Below are 22,574 nucleotides of genomic sequence, written 5' to 3' on the forward strand. Positions count from 1 at the left end.
GAACCAGGTGGTGATGTTTCCCGCCAGTATGCTCTCTATGGTGCAGGAATAAAGTTCCTTAGCACCTTAGCAGGCAGTCTAAAGTCTCTCAAGAGTCTGAGGTGGAAGAGATGCTGTCGGCCTTTCTTCACCACTGTGTTGATGTGACAGGACCATGACAGATCCTGCGTGATGTGAACACCGAGGTATCTGAAGCTGTCCACTCTCTCCACTGGGCTGCTGTTGATCACAGGGGTCTGGTAGTTCCTCTCCTGCTTTCTGCTGAAGTCCACTATCAGCTCCTTAGTCTTGCTGACGTTAAGGTGGAGGTTGTTCTGCCGGCACCAGTCCTCCAGTGTCTTAATCTCCTCCAGGTAGGCCGTCTCACTGTTGTTGGAGATCAATACAACCACAACGGTGTCGTCAGCAAACTTGATAATGTTGGTGGAGCTGGTAGTGGCCATGCAGTCATACATATACAAAGAGTACAGCAGGGAGCTCAGAACACAACCCTGAGGGGCTCCAGTGCTGAGGGTGAGTGAGGCCGAGACATGTCTGCCCATCCTTACTGCCTGTGGTCTGCCAGTTAGGAAATTGGAGAGCCACTGACAAAGAGATGGGCTGAGTCCCAGGTGCTCCAGCTTGGTGGTGAGTGTGGAGGGGATTATTGTGTTAAACGCTGAACTGAAGTCAACAAACAGCAATCTAACGTAATTCCCCTTTCTATTGTCCAGGTGAGTGAGTGATGTGTGAAGGAGGTGGGAAATGGCATCGTCGGTTGAGTGGTTCGGGCGGTAGGTGAACTGTAATGGATCCAGTGTGTCTGGTAGTGAAGTGATGATGAAGTCTCTGACCAGCCGTTCAAAGCACTTCATCACTACTGAGGTCAAGGCTACAGGGCGATAGTCATTGAGGGAAGCAGGAGGGGGTTTCTTCGGGACAGGAACAATGATGGACTCTTTGAAGCATGTGGGGACTGCCGACTGGGTTAAGGAGAGGTTGAATATGTCTGTGAACACTGGTGCTAGCTGGTCAGCGCAGGCTCTGAGGATTTGACCTGAGATTCCATCTGGTCCTGCTGCTTTCCTGGTGTTCACTCTCCTGAAGGCTGTCCTGACGTCATGCTCAGAGATGATGAACGCATTGGTGTTGGCATTCTCTTCCTGTCTACAGCCATTAGCATTAGCTGTAGCATTAGCTTTAGCATCACAGAAGCGTAGAAGGTGTTCAGCTCATCTCCCAGAGTCACTTCTGCATTCATCATACCGGATGTTGGTGCTTTATAGTCCGTAATTGTCCTTAATCCCTGCCACAGGCTCCTAGAGTCACTCTGTTGGAGTTGTGACTCTAGTTTTCTCCCGAAGCGCTGCTTCACCTCCTTCACCGTTTTCCGCACATTGTATGATGCAGCCTTGAAAGAGGTCATGTCACCTGACGCAAGTCCCGCATTATAGGCAGTGGTGCAAGATTTCAGAGCGTCGCGGATGGTCTTATCCACCCACGGCTTCTGATTGGGAAACATTCTGATGGGGGTTTTCTGCACAGTGTCATCTGCAAGTTTCCCGATGAATCCCACAACCGCTTCCGTAAACACATTGATGTCATCAGAGCTGCGCTGGAACATGTCCCAGTTTGCGTCATCCAGAGAATCCTTTAGAGCGGCCACCGATTGGTCCATCCAGCGTGAGACCTCCCTCTAAGCCGGAACTTCCTGCTTGAGTCTTTGTTTATATTTTGGCATGAGGAAGATGGCGGCATGGTCAGACTTCCCAAACGGTGGGGGAGATTGTGCCTTGTAGCAGTGGTCCAGTGTCCTTTCACAGCTGATGTGCTGGTAAAAGTTTGGCGCTGTGCGTTTGAGGTTGGCACTGTTAAAGTCCCCCGCCACAATAAGCACAGCGTCCCGGTGCTGAGTCTGGTGCTGTGTGAGTGCTTCATGCAGCTCGCATAAAGCAGTGTCCATGTCTGCCTGAGGCGGAATATAAACGGTGCTGACTATGACCGATGTAAACTCCCGAGGAAGATAAAAAGGACAATATTTGATGGTCAATAGTTCCAGATTGGGTGAGCAGGAATGTGTAAGAGGAACAATGCTCGCGCTGTTGCACCAGCTACTGTTCACCATTAAACACACGCCGCCCCCCTTGACTTCCCCGATTCCAATGTTTTGTCCATGCGGTGAACTGAGAAGAACTCGGCCGGATGTATGGCATGGTCCGGTACCGCTGGGTTCAGCCATGTCTTGGTGAAGCAGATAAGATTGCAGTCCCGAATGTCTCTCTGGAACTTTACCCTGGCCCTGAGGTAATCGAGCTTTTTCTCCAGCGACTGGACTTTAGCGAGCAGGATGCTAGGCAGAGGTGTGCGGTGTGCACGGGCTCTCAGCCTGTTCCTGACGCCGGCTCATTTCCCCCGGGGCCGCCGCTCCGGGTTGCGTCCTTTGTTCTCCCTCAGGATCTCACTCGGCCAGCTTGGATCCGGAGTTAAAAACGTCGAATTGTGAGAATATTGTATACCAATAGAAATTAGAGCCTCTCTATCATACTCAATGCATTCCATATGGAAGAAATTGCCTGTTTAAAAGTACTGTAGGTTAACTTAAAAGACAAAAACAAAGAAAGAGGGGTCGGAGCAGTTGTGACGGCAGCCGACCTCACCAGCGCCATCTGGGGATCCCATGATCACATCAGTAATGACCAGAAAATTCATATAAAATGAAAAGTTTAGCAGGAAAGTAAGTCTTGATGTGAATAGTACAAGTAGTTAAGTGTCATTTATTATTAATTTCAAAAGAAAAAAAGAAAAAATGTGTTTTCACAGCAACTATAATGATAACAATACAGAGGAACAACATCATTGGTATCTATTTTTTTCTCAACTAATTAACAATAAAAACATTGACAGTGAATCAGATTGTATACGACTTTAACAATGTTAAGCCATTAAAGAGGCTGTCACGGACAGTTTGGATATTTCCCCAAAGAGGGAAATCTGGCAGGGCTATTTCCATGTTGTTCTTTATGTTTGTCCCTGTCATGTGCTTTCTGTTGATGTTTTGTTGCACCCCATGTGCTTTGCCCCACCCCATCCCTTCTGCTTTCCTACCTTTCTGTTCTATATGCCATTTGGGTCTGGTACTTTGTACATTGGGTAACCCTCGAGCCCTCCTGCTGAAGTTCTTGGTTTGATCTCCACCTCTGGTGTCGTCACTGTGACAGAATACTCAGCTAACTACATGGAACAGATACTGGCTTCACTCAACTGGAACTTTGGATCCAAGCTGGACTCAGGAATCAAATCAAATCAAATCAAATCAGGAATAAAGTATAAAATGGCAAACTAAACTAGCATAGGGGACACTCTTCAGTACCTGGCACAAGCCCGGGAGGACATCTTCTCATGAATATCTGTTTATACCCGATTCATCTGCACTCAGTTGCCTCCATTCTTTCCCCGGGATGGGACCACATCTCCTTGGTGTTTGATTCCATGCCTGGAATAAAACGAACCCACCCTCCCAACCCCTACTTTGACATTGCTCTGCTTCCTGGTCCCATGTAGGATGCCACTCTGTTTCTTGATTCCATGCAGGAGGTTATTCCCCCACCCTGCCCCACTGGGAATACCACTCCACTACCTGGTTTAGCTGAGAACATTGCTCTGCTTCCTACTTCAGTGGAGGATGCTGCTCTGCCCCCTGCCCTGTAGAGGACATTACCCCCACCCTGCCCTATCAGGGATACCAATTTTCTCTCTGGAATGGCTGAGGATGTTGCTCTGCTTTCTGCTTCCATGGAGGATGCTGCTCCACCCCCTACCCTATGGAGGACATTACCCCCTGCCCTGCCCCATCAGATACATCACAGAGGTCTACTGGCTTTGCTGAGGATGTCACCCGGGTCTTCGGTGCAGCTCCTCCTTGGAGCCTCACCATGGTCCTCATTCCACCCAGACTTCTAGGTGTGACTGAGGGTTGGAGGGGGGCTCTGTCACATTTCCCCACCTGACTACCAGAGGGCAATCTGGCAGGGCTATTTCCATGTCACTGATTAAGTTTGTCCCTGTCATGTGCTTTCTGTTGATGTTTTGTTTCTCCATGTGTGCTTCACCCCAACGATCCATTGATCTGCTTTCCTGCATTTTTGTCCTCACATGTTCCCTATGTTCCCTTTATTGCATGCCCTATATATACCTGATTGTGTTTGATTTGTGTCTGCCTTTGCTGAGTCTTTATTTTGTTGAAATGTGATGCCCTCTTAGGTTTCTGTGTGTTCTTTTGAGTTTACTCTGGGTTGCGTTTCTAGTTGCTTATTGTTTGTAGGGATATATTTTTAAATAAATATTTTACTTTTTAAATCCTTTGTACACTGAGTAACCCTCAAGCCCTAATGTTGGAAAATTGTCAGATCCTAATACTTTTTTCCTATCATTTTAGTTATTTTAACATATCATTTGCTTATATTTATGACTATTTTATGAAACAATAAAACAATGTGTTGAAACCAGGGTAAAAATCATATTACAATGTTTTACATTTTACAAAAACTGGAAAAATACCAACATCATGTGGTAACACAGATGTACTGTATTTAATACTGAATTTAATACTGAATTTAACTTACTGGAATTGAGTTCTGTTCGTTTTGTGTGTTTTTATTTGTGATTTTTTAAATTTCTGTATGAATAATCTAACATTAATATACAATACATTAACCAGCAACTATGACAAAAAAAAATAAAAAATACAACAGCTTTGATTTTTTGAAGGATTCCTGTCTGGTGCTATTTTCATTACAGAGTCTTGTGGGAGGAGAAACTGACAGGAAGTTTGTGATGTCAGAAACTGACTTCACAGACCTTTCACTTGCATTTAGTTGTGTTCAGTATGACCTTATAAGAGCTCATCAAGAGGACATGCAGTACACAGACCTCAAGATGTTAATGCTGATGTGGATTAAAGTGGTGCTGTTTAATAAAGTCGGTAAGTGCAGATAAATGGAAAAAAAAAAAAAAAAGATTTGTAAGGTTTTGTTTCTTTTATGAACTTACTCTAAACTAGTAACTAACTACAGGATGTCTGAAAAGTCAGGAACCAATAAGAATAAATGATTAAAATTTAATTTAATTTCATGTTTATTATTTGCAACATATGCTCTACATATTCATGCTCACCTGGGTTTTTTATTCTTTGTTTATTTTTCTTTGTTTCTTTGTTCTAGGTACATTTTTTATTCAGTTGATTAAAATCTTGCCTGGATAAGTGTTCGAACAAAGCTATAGAGCATTATGAAAGACATCATTTTTATAGAAAATGTTATAGACATTTTTAAGCATGATTTTTATGCATTTTTGTTCTTTGGCTCCTCATGTTAGACTGCACACAAAATAGCATCGTTCATCAGCCGAAGCCCGTGATCAGTGCTGCTCCTGGTGATAACGTGACTCTACAATGCTTTCAGCTCGGAGAACAAAACTCTGATCCTATCATTTGGTACAAGCAACCAGTAGGACATGAACCTTCCGTAGTGGCTGTGGTACAGAAAGTACAGGATCCCATTTACAAAGACGAATTCAAGTCTCCGAGGTTCAGAATCGAGAAAGGAAGCAGTAGCTTTCATTTGAAAATAATGAACGTGAATCCATCAGACGAAGCCGTGTATTACTGTGGACGGATTGCATTCTACACCGTATTTACAAAAGGAACATTTTTATCGGTGAAAGGTAAGCATTTCTAATTAGAAATATTTAGAATTAGAATTAAAATGAGGTTTTCAAGATTTGAATTCAGGGTAAAAAAATGTAAGTGTAAGAAATGTAAGTCTAAAAAATAAAAAATATTTAGGCTGTTGGATTAGTTTATTATTGTTATAACATTTTAACAGTTTTAGACTATCACGGCAGTTTGTATGTGAATTTGTTGACACATCATTAAACACATGCCATGGAAGATGCCATGTGGTTTTTATGTCAGAGCATCATTTAAGAACAGTTTTTCAGGGATCATGAGAAATTCCATAACGTAAAGATAATTCAATGGTTTTGTATCACTGGGAATAGTCTGTAGTGTAGAGAATAATATTTAGTGTCTCCGCTTCACTCTATATCACACTGAACAGGTAATGAAAATGTAAATGTCATGGTGTGGCAGCGAGGTGTGTCGGACTCGGTTCCTGCAGGAGCCTCAGTGACTCTGCAGTGCTCGGTTCTCTCTGAGAGCAGAGCAGCAGAACTCCAAGTGCTCTGGTTCAGAGCTGCTCCACCACAATCCCATCCTCAAATCATTTACACTCATCACAACAGCAGCCATCAGTGTGAGAGCGGCTCTTCTACACACACCTGTGTGTACACCTTCACCAAGAACATCCTCAGCCTCAATGATACTGGAACTTACTACTGCGCTGTGGCCCTGTGTGGGAAGATCATATTTGGGAATGGGACACAAATAAAATTGAGTGAGATATTCTGTAATTGCTAAAATTGCTGATTGTAACTGTATTTATAATATTGCTGTGATCACATGGAGGAAGAATAATTGTTTCATCATTATTATTTTTGTGCTACAGAAGATTCTGTGGATCCTGTAGTGATCTGCCTCGCAGTAGCTTTGGGAGTGTGTGTGGTGGTGATCTCTGTTCAAGCTGTTTTATTCTCTACCTGGAGAAACCACAAACATCACATAAGTAAGTATTCTATAGCACTGTAAAATCTTTGTAACATAAACTGTGCTTTGAATTAATAACTTCCTTTTTCTATAAACAATGAGATTAAATTAATGATAAGTGATGTAAATGCTATAGATGAAATATATACTAAATAATTTTTCACCAGAAAAAGAAACCGCTGTGAAAAGGTCTGAACAAACCAACTCTCAGGTACTGACTCAGATCTATAATCATAATGGTTCCCTTACTTTTTATTTTAATAATTAGATTTATTTCTAATTTCATATTATGTTCCCACAGGATCATGACATTGGGCTGAATTATGCTGCCTTACATTTTAATGAAAAGAAAACCAAAGGAGAGAGAGGAACAAGAAAACAAAATCAAGACCCTGTGTACTCTAAAGTCAGATCTCTCACCACTACGTAGATTATACTTTGTCGATCATTTATGTTGTTTATTGTTTTTTGACTCTGAACGGAATAAAGTATAAAATGCTGTTTGCTTGTCTCATTTTAATCTCAAAGACTCACATCAATGAACATCATTATATTAGCTGTGCCTACAGTTTCTAGTGTATGTTTATTAACTTAGGACTGATGACAAAAATAGTACTAAGTCAGACTGGGGTGCTAGAAAGAGCTCTTGTTTGTTTTAGTTTTCTTTCTAAGCTTTTATATTAGTTTGAAGAAAACATATTGGGTATGAAATAATAATAATAATAATAATGGAGCCAACTGGGGCTACTTTTGACATTTAGGGCACATCTGTAATGATGAAAAAATTAATATAAAATGAAAAGGTTAGTAGGAAACTAAATTTTGGTTTGCATAGTACAAGTGGGTAAGTGATATTTTCAAAATAAATAAAAAAACCCAATTTGTAGCAAAGCCAGTTAAGGCCTGTTCACACCATTAACTATTACTAAAAAAAATTAGCAAAAAATCTATACATTTAATGAGAAATTTTCACATTAAAGTCCACACCACAAGTAATGAACAATAAAAACTTTAATGAAGACTTTAATAAAGACTTTAATGAACTTGGCTGTCACGGCCAGCTTGGACCTTTCCTTGCCAGGCCACCAGAGGGTGATCTGGCAGGGCTATTTCCTTGTTATTGTGTATGTTTGTCCGTGGCACGTGTTTTCTGTTGATGTTTTGTTTCTCCAAGTGTGCTTTGTCCCACCTTATCTATTGCTCTGCTTTCCTGCCTTTCTGTTTTATCCGGCTTTTAGATCTTGTACTTTGTATTGTGGGTAACCCTTAAGCCCTCCTGCTGGAGACCAGGGTTTGATCGCCAACTCTGTTGTTGTCATTGTGACAGATGACTCAGCTATGTTAGACTAAGCAGGAGCTCAGATAACTACATGAAATAGATATTGGCCTCACTCAACTGCTTTGGATCCAAGCTGGGCTCTCTAGGATGTGTTCTAAACTAGCATAGGGGACACGCTACAGAACCTGACACAAGCTCTCTTTTCTTGAAAATCTGTTTATACCCTTTTAATCGGCACTCAGTTGCCTCCACTCTTTCCCCAGGGAAGGAACCACATTGACTCGGTGTTGGGTTCTGTGCCTGGAAGCAAATAACCTACCTTCCCAACCCCTTCTTTGACATTGCTTCACTTATTGGACCCACAAAGGATGCTGCTCTGCTTGCTGGTCCCACAGATGATGTTACCTCCCACCCTGCCCCATAAGGAATGCTGATTCACTTCCTGGTTCCATGGAGGATGCTGCTCTGTATGTATGTTACCACCACCCTAGCCTCTTGGGGATGTTACTCCACTCCCTGGTTTAGCTGAGGATGTTGCTCTGCTTCCTGGTTCAGTGGAGGATGCTGCTCTGTATGTATGTTACCACCACCCTGGCCTCTTGGGGATGTTACTCCACTCCCTGGTTTAGCTGAGGATGTTGCTCTGCTTCCTGGTTCCATGGAGGATGCTGCTCTGCCCCCTGCCCACTGGATGATGTCACTTGGTTTTCCTGGCTCAGCTGAGGACATTGCTCGCACCCCTGGCTTTGCTGCCATGCCCCTTGCTTTCCCCATGGGCCTCGTTGTGCTCCTTGCTCCCTCACTGATCTTACTGTGGTCATCGCTCTTAGGTTTCTGTCTTGCATTTCTAGTTTCTTAGTGTTTGCCTGGTTATCTTTTTCTATTAAATACCTTTTCTTTTTTCCTGACTTTTGGTCTGGAACTTTGTATAGTGGGTAAGCTTCTAGTCTTCCTACTGGACACCAGGGTTTTATCCCCACCTTTGGTGGTGTGACAGTGGAGGATGTTATTAAACTCTTTGGCAATATTTCAGTTTTTATTTGGAAAGAGAAGGGTTGTGTGTATGATCCCATAGAAAATCACATTCACTGTGAATGTATGGCAGTGGGAACATCATGATGTGGAGCAGCTTCTCAGAAAATGATACTATATGCTACATGGAACATGTTAGATACACTGAATCTTGTGAGAAAGTAGAAGATTCAACATACAGCCAAAAGTCTGTCTCCTGTCTGAAATTGTGAGTTTACAGTGGGACCTGCATAACCTTGGGGAACTGAAGATGATCTGCGACAGGAAATGAACCAAAACTAAACCACAATGCCAAAATTTTAATTTGGACCTAATTACTTCTCATAGCCAAATGTCTCAAAGCTGTAACTATCAACCTATAACACATTTAAATAGTTCTAATTTAGTCCTTTTTTTTTTTTTTACATGTGTTCTTAAATCATACTTAATCTCACTTTGGATAGACCACAGACATGTGCCTCAAACCTATCTCTGTAGTCACCTCTTTCAAACACAGGCACTCTTATCCACAAAGCAGAGGTCACATTACCAATAACCTCATCTACCCCTGTTGTCTCATAAACAGGGGTGGCAGGTGGGCTCTAGAATTGCCAGTCTGCTGTATGAAAAGCTGATTTCATCTCAGTTTTAAACTCTGACTACTCCTTTGATTTTGTGGCATTAACCCATAGCGGGATATCTCCACAAAATACCACTACACTGACTGCTTTATCCTCTACCAATGCTTTCTGTCACTCAACATGAGAGTGTTAAGTGACAAAAGACAGGCAGGGGTGGAGGTACAGGTGTGCTGTTGTCACAGAGATGTTTCACGCCTCTCCACTTCTGTCATCTAACCATATCTTCTTTTGAATTTCATGCAGTTTCACTTACCTCACCAATCAAGATCTTCATCATTGTAATCTACTGCCCTCTTAGTGCCTTAGGACACTTCATGGGTACATTCCTCAGTGCTTTCCCTTCTGACATCACCCCTCTGACAATCCTTAGTGAGTTCACAGACACTTTCCTCTCCTCTCTTTCCTAAACCATGGACCTCCTCTGCTTTCTGTCGACTAAACCCAGGAAGACGTCTTGTCCTGCTTCTTGGCTGTCAGATATGTTGTGCAACAATCAGAAAGAACTAAGAGCAGCAGAGAGAAAGTAGAAGAAATCACAATTCAACCCAGACCTCGCCTCTTACTATGCACCCCTGTTCAAATTCTCTTCAGACGTGACTTCTGCCAAGTCTTGCAATCCTACCACCTGCCCACTAGATCCAATTCCTTCTACTATGCTCCAGACCATCTTGCAAGACCTCCTGTCCTTTATCATCACAATCATCAATGGATCCATAGTATCTGGTTGTGTACCAACTACCTTCAAGAGAGCAAGAGCTATTCCTATACTGAAGAAGCCTGCTCTTGATCCCTTAGACATCAGCAACTACAAATAGGTATCACTTATATTTTCTTTCTAAAAATTCTTGAATGCATTGTTTATATTCAACTGTCTGTCTATCTCTCACAGAACAACCTCCAAGATCCCAATAAGTCTGGCTTTCAAGTGGCACATTCCACAAAGACTTCCCTTTTGGCTGTCACTAAGACTCTACATGCTGCTAGATCAGCCAAGCTGACATTTGTCCTCATCCTCCTCAAACTTTTGGCAGCATTTAATACAGTCAAACACAAGACACTCTTGACCACCTTCAGGAGTCTTGGAATTCATGGTGCAGCATGGGAATGGTTTGCTTTCTACCTGCAAGAGATTATATCTGGTTTCATGGGATCTAAATTTGTTTCAAACAGACTCCCCATTTGTTTTCCACAAGCCTCAGTACTTGGTCCTCTCCTTTTCTTCATCTATAGTCAAGTTAACTGTCTAGTCAAGAAGCTTTTACTGTCGTTTCAACCATATATACAGTATCTCACAAAAGTGAGTACACCCCTGACATTTTTGTAAATATTTTATTATATCTTTTCATGTGACAACACTGAAGAAATGACACTCTGCTACAATGTACAGTAGTGAGTGTCCAGCCTGTATAACAGTGTAAATTTGCTGTCCCCTCAAAATAACTCAACACAGAGCCATTAATGTCCAAACCATTGGCAACAAAAGTGAGTACACCCCTAAGTGGAAATGTCCAAATTGGGCCCAATTAGCCATTTACCCTCCCAGGTGTCATGTGACTCATTAGTGTTACAAGGTCTCAGGTGTGAATGGGGAGCAGGTGTGTTAAATTTGGTGTTATCACTCTCACACACTCTCATACTGGTCATTGGAAGTTCAACATGGCACCTCATGGCAAAGAACTCTCTGAGGATGTGAAAAAAAGAATTGTTGCTCTATATAAAGATGGCCTAGGCCTGCTCAGACCATATACTCTGCCCACTGCATCAAACTGGTCTGCATGGCTGTCATCCCAGAAGGAAGCCTCTACTAAAGATGATGCACAAGAAAGCCCATATACAGTTTGCTGAGGACAAGCAGACTAAGGACATGGATTACTGGAACCATGTCCTGTGGTCTGATGAGACCAAGATAAACTTATCTGGAGCTACAGTTCATTGAGGGAACCATGAATGCTAACATGTACTGTGACATACTGAAGCAGAGCATGATCACCTCCCTTCAGAGACTGGGCCGCAGGGCAGTATTCCAACATGATAACGACCCCAAACAAGCCTCCAAGACGACCACTGCCTTGCTAAAGAAGCTGAGGGTAAAGGTGATGGACTGGCCAAGCATGTCTCCAAACCTAAACCCTAAGGTGGGGGAGCGCAAGGTCTCTAACATCCACCAGTTCTGTGATGTCATCATGGAGGAGTGGAAGAGGACTGCAGTGGCAACCTGTGAAGCACTGCTCACAAGTGAGGAGAGTGTACAGAGGAGATGGAAGGAGTACTTTGAAGAGCTGATGAATGAGAGTAGAAGAGTAGAAGGAGTGAAAGCACAACACAATCAAAAAGAGTAGAAGGGGTGAACTCTGTGGAACAGAAAGTAGATAAGATTAGAAAGGATGAAGTCAGGAAGGCTTTGAAGAGGATGAAAAGTGGAAAGGCAGTTGGTCCTGATGACATCCTGGTGGAGGGCTGAGGCGGCAGTGGAATTTTTAACTAGTTTGTTTAACAGGGTTTTAGAGAGTGAGAAGATGCCTGAGGAATGGAGAAGAAGTGTATTAGTGCCGATCTTTAAGAATAAGGGTGACGTGCAGAGTTGGAGCAACTATAGGGGGATAAAGTTGATGAGCCATACAATGAAGCTATGGGAAAGAGTAGTGGAAGCTAGGTTAAGGAAGGTAGTGGAAATTTGTGAGCAGCAGTATGGCTTCATGCCCAGAAAGAGCACAACAGATGCAATTTTTGCTCTGAGAATGTTGATGGAGAAGTATAGGGATGGTCAGAGAGAGTTGCACTGTGTGTTTATAGACTTGGAGAAAGCGTATGACAGGGTGCCAAGAGAAGAGCACTGTACTGTATGAGGAAGTCAGGAGTAGCAGAGAAGTATGTCAGAGTGGTGCAGGACATGTATGAGAGGAGCAGGACAGTGGTGAGGTGTGCTGTAGGGCAGACAGAGGAGTTCAGAGTGGTGGTGGGACTGCATCAGGGATCGGCTCTGAGCCCCTTCCTGTTTGCTATGGTGATGGACCAGTTGTCGGAGGAGGTCAGACAGGAGTCTCCTTGGACAATGATGTTTGCAGATGACATTGTGATCTGTAGTGAGAGCAGGGAGCAGGTGGAGGAAAACCTGGAGAGGTGGAGGTTTGCGCTGGAGAGAAGAGGAATGAAAGTCAGTCGTAGTAAGACTGAGTACATGTGTGTGAATGACAGGGAGGGAAGTGGAACAGTAAGATTACAGGGTGAAGAGGTGAAGAAGGTACAGGAGTTTGAGTACTTGGGTCAACAGTCCAGAGTAATGGAGAGTGTGGGAAAGTGGTAAAGAAGCGATTGCAGGCAGGTTGGAATGGGTGGAGAAAGGTGTCGGGAGCTCTGTGTGATAGAAAAATTTCAGCAAGAATCAAGGGGAAGGTGTACAGGACAGTGGTGAGACCGGTCATGTTGTATGGTTTAGAGACAGTATCACTGAGACAGAGACAGGAGTCAGAGCTGGAGGTAGCAGAGCTGAAGATGTTGAGGTTCTCTTTGGGAGGGACACGGTTGGACAGGATTAGGAACGAGTACATCAGAGGGACAGCTCATGTTGGATGTTTGGGGGACAAAGTTAGAGAGGCCAGGTTAAGATGGTTTGGACATGTTCAGAGGAGGGAGAGTGAGTATATTGGTAGGAAAATGTTGGACATGGAGCTGCCAGGCAGGAGGAAAAGAGGAAGGCCAAAGAGGAGGTATATGGATGGAATAAATGAGGATATGAAGCTAGTGGGTGTAAGTATTGAGGATGCAGAAGATAGGGATAGGTGGAGAGAGATGAGTCGCTGTGGCCACCCCTGAAGGGAAAAGCCGAAAGAAGAAGAAGATCCACCACATGCTACATGCAGAGGTGTTAAAAATGTTTATATTTTTAATTATGCAATAAAATAATGCATTGAAACCAGTGTAAAAGTCATATTACAGCGTTTTAAATTCTAAAACACTGAAAGCGCTAGTATCGTATTACTATAACTATGGTAACAATCATGTACTGTATTATAATGATACAATAAACTGATTAAATCTTGTAACTCATCCAAACAAGAGTCAAGTTTACATACTTTCAATAGCTATTTTCTTTCCTGTATACTTTAATGGTATTTCAAGTATAAATTTCATATCTTCAAGAACTTAACTTCCTGGAATTGAGTTCTGTTTGATTTGTTTGTTTTTGTTTTTAAGTCTTGTGGGAGGAGAAACTGACAGGATGTATGTGATGTCAGAGTTTGACTTCATAAACCTTTGATTTGAATTGAGATGTGTTCAGTATGACCTTATGTATAGCTCATCAAGAGGACATGCAGTACACAGACCTCACGATGTTAATGCTGATGTGGATTAAAGTGGTGCTGTTTAATATAGTCGGTAAGTGCAGATAAATCAAAAAAGATTTGTAAGATTGTATTTCTATTTGAACCTACTTCAAACTAGTACATGATGTACTAAATACAGGATGTCCAAAAGCCAGGAAACAATGAGAATAAAATGACTAAAACTACATTTAATTTTCTATGTATTATTTACAGCCTATGCTCTACATGCTCATCTCAACTGCTATATTATGTATTTATTAATTAATTAATTTATTTATTTATTTTAAAGAATTTGCCCAATCATATTACATATTTGCTCTACACTGGTTCCTGACTGACTTCAGACACTTTGTAAAACTAAACTGCAATGACTTACATGTCTAGTTTACTTTTATGTTATTTTAGTTTTAGGTCAGTTTAAATTTAGGTCATTTTATCTTAAATCATTGCTATCAGTGCTAAATGGATATTTTGGATATGAATTTAGATTTAAATGAAACCATTTAGAGATTTAGAGGTTTGTATATGGTCTAATCTGTAAAACATATTCATTCATTTCTGAGTGCTCTTATGCAGTATTCCAATCTATACCAAATCACTCTAAAGGCTAATGTCTAACCAGTTGAGCCAAACACCATTTTATACATTTATACATAATTCTTTTTGTTCTCTGGCTCATTACGTTAGATTCAAAGACACAAACAAACGTCGTCCATCAGCCGACCCCGGTGATCAGTGCTGCTCCTGGTGATAACGTGACTCTACACTGCTTTTTGAGTGAAGAACAAGGCATTGATCCTATCGTTTGGTACAAGCAACCAGGAGGACACGAACCTTCCTTAGTGGCTGTGGTACAGAAAATACAGGATCCCATTTACAAAGACGAATTCAAGTCTCCGAGGTTCAGAATCGAGAAAGGAAACAAGAGCTTTCATTTGAAAATAATGAACGTGAATCCATCAGACGAAGCCGTGTATTACTGTGGAATGATTCCGTTCTACACAGTTTTTGCAAAAGGGACATTTTTATCAGTGAAAGGTAAGCATTTCTAATTAGTAATATTTAGAATTAAAATCATGTCCTCGAGATTTCAATTTAGAAAAATCAAATGGTAAACCTGTCTATGGTTAGTTATGAATCATGTTGGAGCACAAACTGTGTTAGAAATGTGGAAAAATAATAATATTTGGTCAGTTGGATTAGTTTATTATTGTTATAATAACAATTTTTATTTTTGTAAGTTTTACACTATCATGGTAGTTTGTATGTGAATTTGTTTATACATCATAAGAAAGATACCATGTCGTTTTTATGTCAGAGCACCTTTTATAAACATTATTATAGCGATCATGAGAAATCCCATAACATAAACATAATTAAATAGTTTTATCTCACTGGTAAAAAAAAAAAAAAACTGTAGTGTTTAAGTAGTAGTCAAATCTCTCTATATATCACACTGAACAGGTAATGAAGATGTAAAAGTGTCGGTGTGGCAGCCCGGCATGTCGGACTCGGTTCCTGCAGGAGCCTCAGTGACTCTGCAGTGCTCGGTTCTCTCTGAGAGCATAGCATCAGAAGTTCAAGTGCTCTGGTTCAGAGCTGCTCCACCACAATCCCATCCTCAAATCATTTACACTCATCACAACAGCAGCCATCAGGATAAGAGCAGCTTTAATAAACACACCTGTGTGTACAACTTCACCAAGAACATCCTCAGCCTCAATGACACTGGAACTTACTACTGCGCTGTGGCCCTGTGTGGGAAGATCGTATTTGAGAACAGGGCACCAGTACAGGATGACAAATATGATGGTGAACAATTTGTGTATATTATTTGTAGTTTATAGGTACCGAATACAAAAAAACACATGCAGGACGTAACTTGATTTGTTTGTCTCTGAAATCAGAGGCTTATAATCCTGTAGTGATCTCTCTGGGAACAGCGTTGGTCATGTGCTGGATTCTGATTTCTGGACAAACTGTTTTACTCATTAAAAGGAGAAACTGTCAACAACGCAGAGGTGGGAGTTTATTATAATTATGTACATTTATTTTTAGTGTATAAAAATGTCCTCAGCAGTTATTTACCATTCAGATCCGTTAATATAATTATTAGATTTGGGTCCAACATGTTAAAATAGAATAAGGAAAATGTGTCCTGCAGTGTCAGACTCTTTATAGAAGAAAATCTTACTTATATGACCTCAATTTTTTCACAGTGAGAAGTCAGCATGGTTCTGAGGAGGCGAACACTCAGGTACGTGTTCATTTGCTGAAGGAAATAGAATCAGGGTTGTGATTTATTTTTATTCTCATAAACCTTGTACTTAATTAATTACTTAATTATTAGTTGTAGATTCAATCATTTCAACAATGTGGCTTATGCTAATTTATTTGAATTGACCTCCTAGTCATGAAAAAGTGCTAAATAAATTTTTTATAATTAAATTCTAAACTAAATTTATAATTAAATTATAATTTTATATTCATTTTCACAGGCTCGTGATGCCGTAGAGCTGAATTACGCTGCCTTACATTTTAATGAAAGGAAAGCCAAAAGAGTGAGAGGAAACCGAGGTCGATCTCAAGACAGCGTGTACTCTGAAGTGAAATATTCCACCATTTCTCACTAAAATATTTTTAGTGAAATTATTTTATCAGCTTGAATGTTTCTGTACATATGCACACTGTGGTGAATCATCTGAGTTATTTTTTTTATTGATATCAGTTCAAACGGCTGATTGTGTTGTGCTTTGGGGGACAAGGCATGGTTTGGCTCCAGTGTTCTCCTTACAGAAAAACAGCAATGCAAATCAATACAAAGTTCTTCCTCCTTATCAGTTTTTTCCTATAATGAAACATTTATGATGAATATGGGCGTGGTTACTTTCTGGATAACTCCGCCCCCATCCACAGGGCATGGCGGCTTACTGAATAGTTTGATGAACATGGACTAAATCATATGTTATAGATCATATATGTTACAGATATTCATCATCACGATCATCATCGTCAACATAACAACACTTTTCTGAAGGAAAATCTTTTGAAAGAATGCCATTCATTGCTCCTGCACAGATCTGTTTCGGAGGCCTGTGGTGGCTCAACACCTTAGCCCTCATTTGTAGGTTTAAATACCTGTAATAAATTGTCTTTTACATTTTCCCAACATTGTCCTGTCAAAAATATATCTATAGAGTAATTAGAATAAGAGTAATATGTCTATAAGTGTAAATCATGCATGTACCAGTGTCTTCTGTGCATGTGTAAGTAGGATGAGTCTGTGGTTTAACTATGATATGCAGAACGTCTTCAGTAACCTACTTTCCACTGGAAGACCAGAAACAAGGACAGCATGCAAAAACAACAAACCACAAGAAGAGTCCTCTGCTTTTCAGCTCTCTTATAATATGCGTATTTCCTTTTAATGGCTTTGTCAACTATCTCTAGAGTGCCCCCTATTGGAGAACAGTGAAAGTAGATGCTAAAGTTAATCAGGGGGTAAAAAAAGTGTAAAATCAGTTGATGAGTCAATGTTATATCGATTAAATAACGTGTTCATTATTAGATTATATGGCACTGCTGTCATAGAAAATTAATCAACATTTTTTGACCAATCAAAAACAATTATTATTGTTTACCTTCTATGAAAAAATGTTTTAAATGTATAAGACAAGGACTGGTGTCACATTCGGGGGTTTTCCCACCTGAATGAATAAATGAAAGAATGGATGAATAAATGAATGAATGAATGAATGAATGAATGAATGCCCAAGCTTTATTTCAAATCTAATATTAATTATATGGCCAAAAGTATGTGCACCCCTGATCATCACACCTATATGTGATTCTTCCCCTAAATTATTGCCACAAAGTTGAAAGCACACAATTTTATAAAATGTTTTTGTATGTCGTAGCAATACAATTTCACTGCACTGGAACTTAAGGGCCCAAACAGTGTTCCAGCATGACAACACCCTTTTGCATAAAGCACAGAGGTCCATTAAGACATGGTGTGGAGGTTAAGGTTGGAGAGGAAGAACTTAAGTGTCCTGCAAAAACCTCACTGAACACCTTTGGGATGAACTGGAACTGGTGCTTCCTCAACATCTGATCTAACTACAGTAATGCACTTATAGCTGAATCACCAGAAATCCCCTCAACCCTGCTCCAACATCTAGTGAAAATCCTAGAAGAGAAGAGTGAAGCTTATTATAAAAGCAAGCGCCAGCAAGTCCATAACAATGCCCATGGTTTTGGATTGGGACAGCTTGAGATGTGATGGTCAGGTGTTCAAAAGCGATTCAAAATGTACTTTGTACATTATTTTTTCCTACTTATTTAGTTCTATATGTCATTTTACTTTAACTAAATAAAACACAAAAAGTTAAACACAAAGGTTAAGATGAAAGACAAAAGTCCAGTGTAAAGTAACTGAATAGGTTTTGCAGTTTTTTGTGCTTTTTTCCACTACAGACAAACTGTGAACAAACTGTGTTCCAAAAATAGACACATGTAGATGTAAAGGAAATATGAAAAATGACAAGTCACCTGTGACAACTTGTAGCTCAGCCAATCAAATGAAAGTCTGCAGTACAAAATACTTGTTACTTCCATCATTGGTTTTCTTTCAAACAATTCAACCAGAGTATCAGAGTATCAGGGTCTGAGGATGACTTTAATCTGGACAATTATTTTATTTCTCAACACAATACGTAAGTTTTAAAGACACTGTATTTAAACACTCTACAGATGCGACTGTTAGTCTTACTTTTATTGCACCTGTTGGATTATATCTAATTTACATCATTTTCTAGCTTCAGCCCAAGCTGTGGAATTTTACGGAACGTCATTTCTATCGTTGATGTCTGGAGAATGTGTTACTCTTAAATGCCCATTTGGAGACAGGCGTAAGGCTGAAAGTGTAGTCTGGTACAAACTCATACTTGGACAAATGCCTCGAAAAGTTGGAGAAAGATTAGCGTATAAGGATATCAACATTTTTCCTGAGTTCAAGTCTTCAGGATTTCTGATGGAGGAGAGTGATAACGGCATTTCTCTGACAATTTCACATATAAAACAAGAAGATGGCGGACTTTACTACTGTGGAAAGTGTAACATGGATGATGTTGAATTGTCCAATGGAACTTTCTTGGCTGTAACAGGTAATTCATCTATTAAAAACTGTTTGTAGGAAAGCAATGCAATAAATATGCAGTATATTTAGCTTATTGTGGAAATTTTGCCTTGCCTCACTTGATCCAAATCGAAAAACAAATCACAAAATGTGTAACTACAAGTATATTCTTTTTATAAGTGTATTTTAAGTTCTTTATTCAAAATTGCTATTTTGTAAATCATACATATGTTTTATTTCTAAAAAGTAGATAATTGTAGATATTGTAGTTATTGATTTTTGCTAGTGGAGAAAATGTGCAATGGAGAAAATCTCTCACTTTTCAGAGAAACATTAAAATTTAATGACAAAATATCTTCTCTGCCATAGATTTAACGAATTAAAAAGTTAAACACAAGATTAATTAAAAAAGGACACCAAACACTTGGCTCTGTCTGAATCAGCTTTCTATTACGGCAAAGCATATGTAAATATATATCTCATACATAGTATATCTACGCTATATGTATATGGTGTATATGTACACTATATCTCATTACATAGTAAAATTAAGTTTTATTTTGTTTTTTCCCATAAGAGAACCAGAGGCTCTACCATTTTTGTGCATATTTTCTTTACACTGACACTACAGTCGTACAGTCAAACCCCTGTTCTGAGTGATCAAAATAAATTAAATGAAAATTTATCTTTAACAATGTAATAAGAGAGGAATGATTAATGAATAAAACAGTAAAAGAATTGGTATCAAAAAAATAAAAAAATAATAAAAAAAAATAATAAAACAAGCAATAAAATGCATATTATATTAAATGTAATATATTTAATAATATAAAATATATAATAAAAGGATGTTTAATAAAAAGTGTGTAAAATATAATTATAAAAAACAAAATTAATGAAAAAAAATAAATGGACAAATTAACAAAAAATAATATTTTGTAATTTGTTTTATAGTTATATTTACAGCTTGTATTAAACTTTAGGTGAAATCTGGAAATTTCTGGTGTTGTCCCATCCTAAATAGTTTATATATTTATAAAGTAAGCCATGATCTCACACGCTCTATATCACACTGGCAGATGAAAGAGATGTAAAAGTGTCGGTGTTGCAGCGCGGCGTGTCGAAAACAGAAACAGAAAAATCTGACATTCTGTAATAAATTTAAAAATGTAACTATTGGCATAATTGCTGTGAATTGTGTTTTTATTATAGACAAAAACCTAAGCATAATAGTATAACAGCAGCACTATCACACCATCCATTATTAATTACTTTTCTATAAAAGCACATGCCTGAGGATTTTCATCTGAACATTGTCTATATCGCACTGACCAGGTAATGAAAATGTAAAAGTGTCGGTGTTGCAGCGCGGCATGTCGGACTCGGTTCCTGCAGGAGCCTCAGTGACTCTGCAGTGTTCGGTTCTCTCTGAGAGCAGAGCAGCAGAACTCCAAGTGCTCTGGTTCAGAGCTGCTCCACCACAATCCCATCCTCAAATCATTTACACTCATCACAACAGCAGCCATCAGTGTGAGAGCGGCTCTTCTACACACACCTGTGTGTACAACTTCACCAAGAACATCCTCAGCCTCAATGATACTGGAACTTACTACTGCGCTGTGGCCCTGTGTGGGAAGATCATAATTGGGAACGGGACACAAGTACAGCTGGAGAACATTCCAGAATTGGGTTTGTAAAAAATGTGTGCATATTTTTGTAGGTTCAATTAAAACAATTATATAATTAATTATAAGTTATTTTATTTGTCTATATTAATAGCTGTTATAGCACCTGTACTGTACATATCCATTTTAATATAAACTGTCCTGCAGTAAGATCTTTAGGTCCTGAAGTCATCTACCTCACAGTAATGGTGGCCGTGTGTGTGGTTGTGATCTTCACTCAAGCTTTTATAATCTATAAAATGAGAAACTACAAACAATCCAGAGGTGAGTCTGGATCATATAGAAATGCAAACAATTTTGATAATTCTATTCATTTTTCTGGGGGCAGGGGGTTGGCTTAGTGGTTAGTGTGTTTGTCTCGTACTTCTGAGGTTTTTCGGTTTGGTTCCCGCCTCCATCCTGTGTGGGTTGGCTTAGTGGTTAGTGTGACTGCCTTGCACTTCTGGGGAGTGTGTCAATGTTCTGCCCATGTTTCAGGGGTTTCCTCTAGGTTCTTCAGTTTCCACCATCAGTCCAAGGACATGGGTTTCTAAAGTGTCTCTCATATGTGTGTTTGTGCCTAGTGATGGGTTAGCACCCCTTCCAGGGTGTCCTTCACCTTGGGGTATAGACTCTAGGCTCTCCTGTGACCCTGTAAAGGATAATTACACCAATCAGGCATAACATTATGATCACCTGCCTAATATTATTTTGGGCCCCCTTTTGCTGCCAAAACAGCCCTGACCCTTCGAATCATGGACTCCACTAGATCCCTGAAGGTGTGCTGTGGTATCTGGTACCAAGATGTTAGTAGCAGATCCTTTAACACCTGGAAGTTGTGAGGTGGGGTCTCCATGGGCCCCGCCTAGCAACTTTTGGACTTAAAGGATACTTTTGATAGATACTGACCACTGCAGACCGGGTACACAAGAGCTGCAGTTTTGGAGATCCAGTTGTTTAGTCATCACAGTTTAGACCTTCGTCAAACTCGCTCAAATCCTTACACTTGTCCATTTTTCCTGCTTCTAACACATCAACTTTGAGGACAGAATGTTCACTTGCTGCCTAACATATACCACCCACTAACAGGTGCCATGATGAGGAGATCATCATCAAAAATACATGTTAATGTATTTTTTCTCTCAACAGTGAGACCTCAGCGAGATTCTGCAGTAGAACCACCCAATAAGGTAAATGATTTTAAATTGTTCCTACATGCTTTTATTATTAAACACAGTACTATATTTCACTTTATCGCATGTTCGTTCCCACAGGGTGCTGATACAGCGGAGCTGAATTACAGTTCTTTACATTTCAGTAAGAAGAATGCCAAAAGAGTGACCAGAAAGAGAGAAAAACCTCAAGAGTGTGTTTATTCTGAAGTCTCGACTGCCCCCTAGATTATATTTCTAATTTGATTTATTCATTAGGTTCATTTTTCAGAAAATAAAGTTTATTACATATCTGTGGTCAGTGTTCTCATGTCCTGTGATGGAGAGTCATGATTCTAGATATGAGCTGAAAAATCAAATATCTATCAAAACAAGTTTAATCTGTAATTTATTTCTGTGTAATTCTATGTGTAAAGTTCAGCACAGCCACCAAACATTCTGTTTGTGTGGTGTCTATATGTCAAAACACCTACACACTTGTACTTGCAGCACATTGTTTATGCACACTGGATCATTTTCAAGGTCACATAGTGAGGCATTAATATTAAAATTGTACACATTGTCATAAAGACTTATTTAAATCATTTCAGACAGTTGTGTAAAACAGTCAGTGACTTTACACTTACAAAGTGGACTATGTGGTAGATGGACTGATAAAATGACCTGATGATAATGAGTGAGTAGAATGAGAGTAAACATGTGGCG

The 22,574-nt window shown here is 39.9% G+C and overlaps 3 protein-coding genes across 3 annotated transcripts; all 3 read left to right on the top strand.

Moving 5' to 3' along the window:
* The first annotated feature begins 4,865 nt into the window (after nt 1-4,865).
* Nucleotides 4,866-7,078, top strand: LOC131357862 (uncharacterized). The gene is made up of 6 exons (XM_058397209.1): nt 4,866-4,960; nt 5,353-5,700; nt 6,096-6,431; nt 6,543-6,659; nt 6,808-6,851; nt 6,942-7,078. The coding sequence occupies exons 1-6, from the start codon at nt 4,894-4,896 to the stop codon at nt 7,068-7,070; spliced, it is 1,041 nt and encodes a 346-aa protein (XP_058253192.1). The 5' UTR covers nt 4,866-4,893; the 3' UTR covers nt 7,071-7,078.
* A 6,781-nt stretch (nt 7,079-13,859) lies between these two features.
* On the top strand, nt 13,860-17,620 carry LOC131357857 (uncharacterized). Its single transcript, XM_058397205.1, has 6 exons — nt 13,860-13,948; nt 14,584-14,934; nt 15,361-15,708; nt 15,804-15,917; nt 16,116-16,153; nt 16,395-17,620. The coding sequence occupies exons 1-6, from the start codon at nt 13,882-13,884 to the stop codon at nt 16,527-16,529; spliced, it is 1,053 nt and encodes a 350-aa protein (XP_058253188.1). The 5' UTR covers nt 13,860-13,881; the 3' UTR covers nt 16,530-17,620.
* A 923-nt stretch (nt 17,621-18,543) lies between these two features.
* LOC131357864 (uncharacterized) lies at nt 18,544-22,419 on the top strand. The gene is made up of 6 exons (XM_058397212.1): nt 18,544-18,611; nt 18,714-19,061; nt 20,369-20,722; nt 20,866-20,982; nt 21,847-21,887; nt 21,972-22,419. Exons 1-6 carry the CDS (start codon nt 18,569-18,571, stop codon nt 22,095-22,097), a joined length of 1,029 nt encoding a protein of 342 aa, XP_058253195.1. The 5' UTR covers nt 18,544-18,568; the 3' UTR covers nt 22,098-22,419.
* Nucleotides 22,420-22,574: the final 155 nt, after the last annotated feature.

The sequence above is a fragment of the Hemibagrus wyckioides genome, linkage group LG08, assembly GCF_019097595.1.
Source record: "Hemibagrus wyckioides isolate EC202008001 linkage group LG08, SWU_Hwy_1.0, whole genome shotgun sequence".
In the NCBI taxonomy this organism is placed as follows: Eukaryota; Metazoa; Chordata; class Actinopteri; order Siluriformes; family Bagridae; genus Hemibagrus; species Hemibagrus wyckioides.

Excerpts from the sequence above, each read along its gene's own strand:
- LOC131357862 (XM_058397209.1), top strand. The coding sequence starts at position 4,894 with ATGCAGTACACAGACCTCAAGATGTTAATGCTGATGTGGATTAAAGTG. Across the intron at positions 4,961-5,352 it reads GGTGCTGTTTAATAAAGTCG|ACTGCACACAAAATAGCATC; the intron begins GTAAGTGCAGAT and ends TCCTCATGTTAG. Across the intron at positions 6,660-6,807 it reads AAACCACAAACATCACATAA|AAAAAGAAACCGCTGTGAAA; the intron begins GTAAGTATTCTA and ends ATTTTTCACCAG.
- LOC131357857 (XM_058397205.1), top strand. The coding sequence starts at position 13,882 with ATGCAGTACACAGACCTCACGATGTTAATGCTGATGTGGATTAAAGTG. Across the intron at positions 15,918-16,115 it reads AAACTGTCAACAACGCAGAG|TGAGAAGTCAGCATGGTTCT; the intron begins GTGGGAGTTTAT and ends ATTTTTTCACAG. Across the intron at positions 16,154-16,394 it reads CTGAGGAGGCGAACACTCAG|GCTCGTGATGCCGTAGAGCT; the intron begins GTACGTGTTCAT and ends TCATTTTCACAG.
- LOC131357864 (XM_058397212.1), top strand. The coding sequence starts at position 18,569 with ATGACTTTAATCTGGACAATTATTTTATTTCTCAACACAATAC. Across the intron at positions 18,612-18,713 it reads TTTATTTCTCAACACAATAC|CTTCAGCCCAAGCTGTGGAA; the intron begins GTAAGTTTTAAA and ends ATCATTTTCTAG. Across the intron at positions 20,983-21,846 it reads AAACTACAAACAATCCAGAG|TGAGACCTCAGCGAGATTCT; the intron begins GTGAGTCTGGAT and ends TTCTCTCAACAG.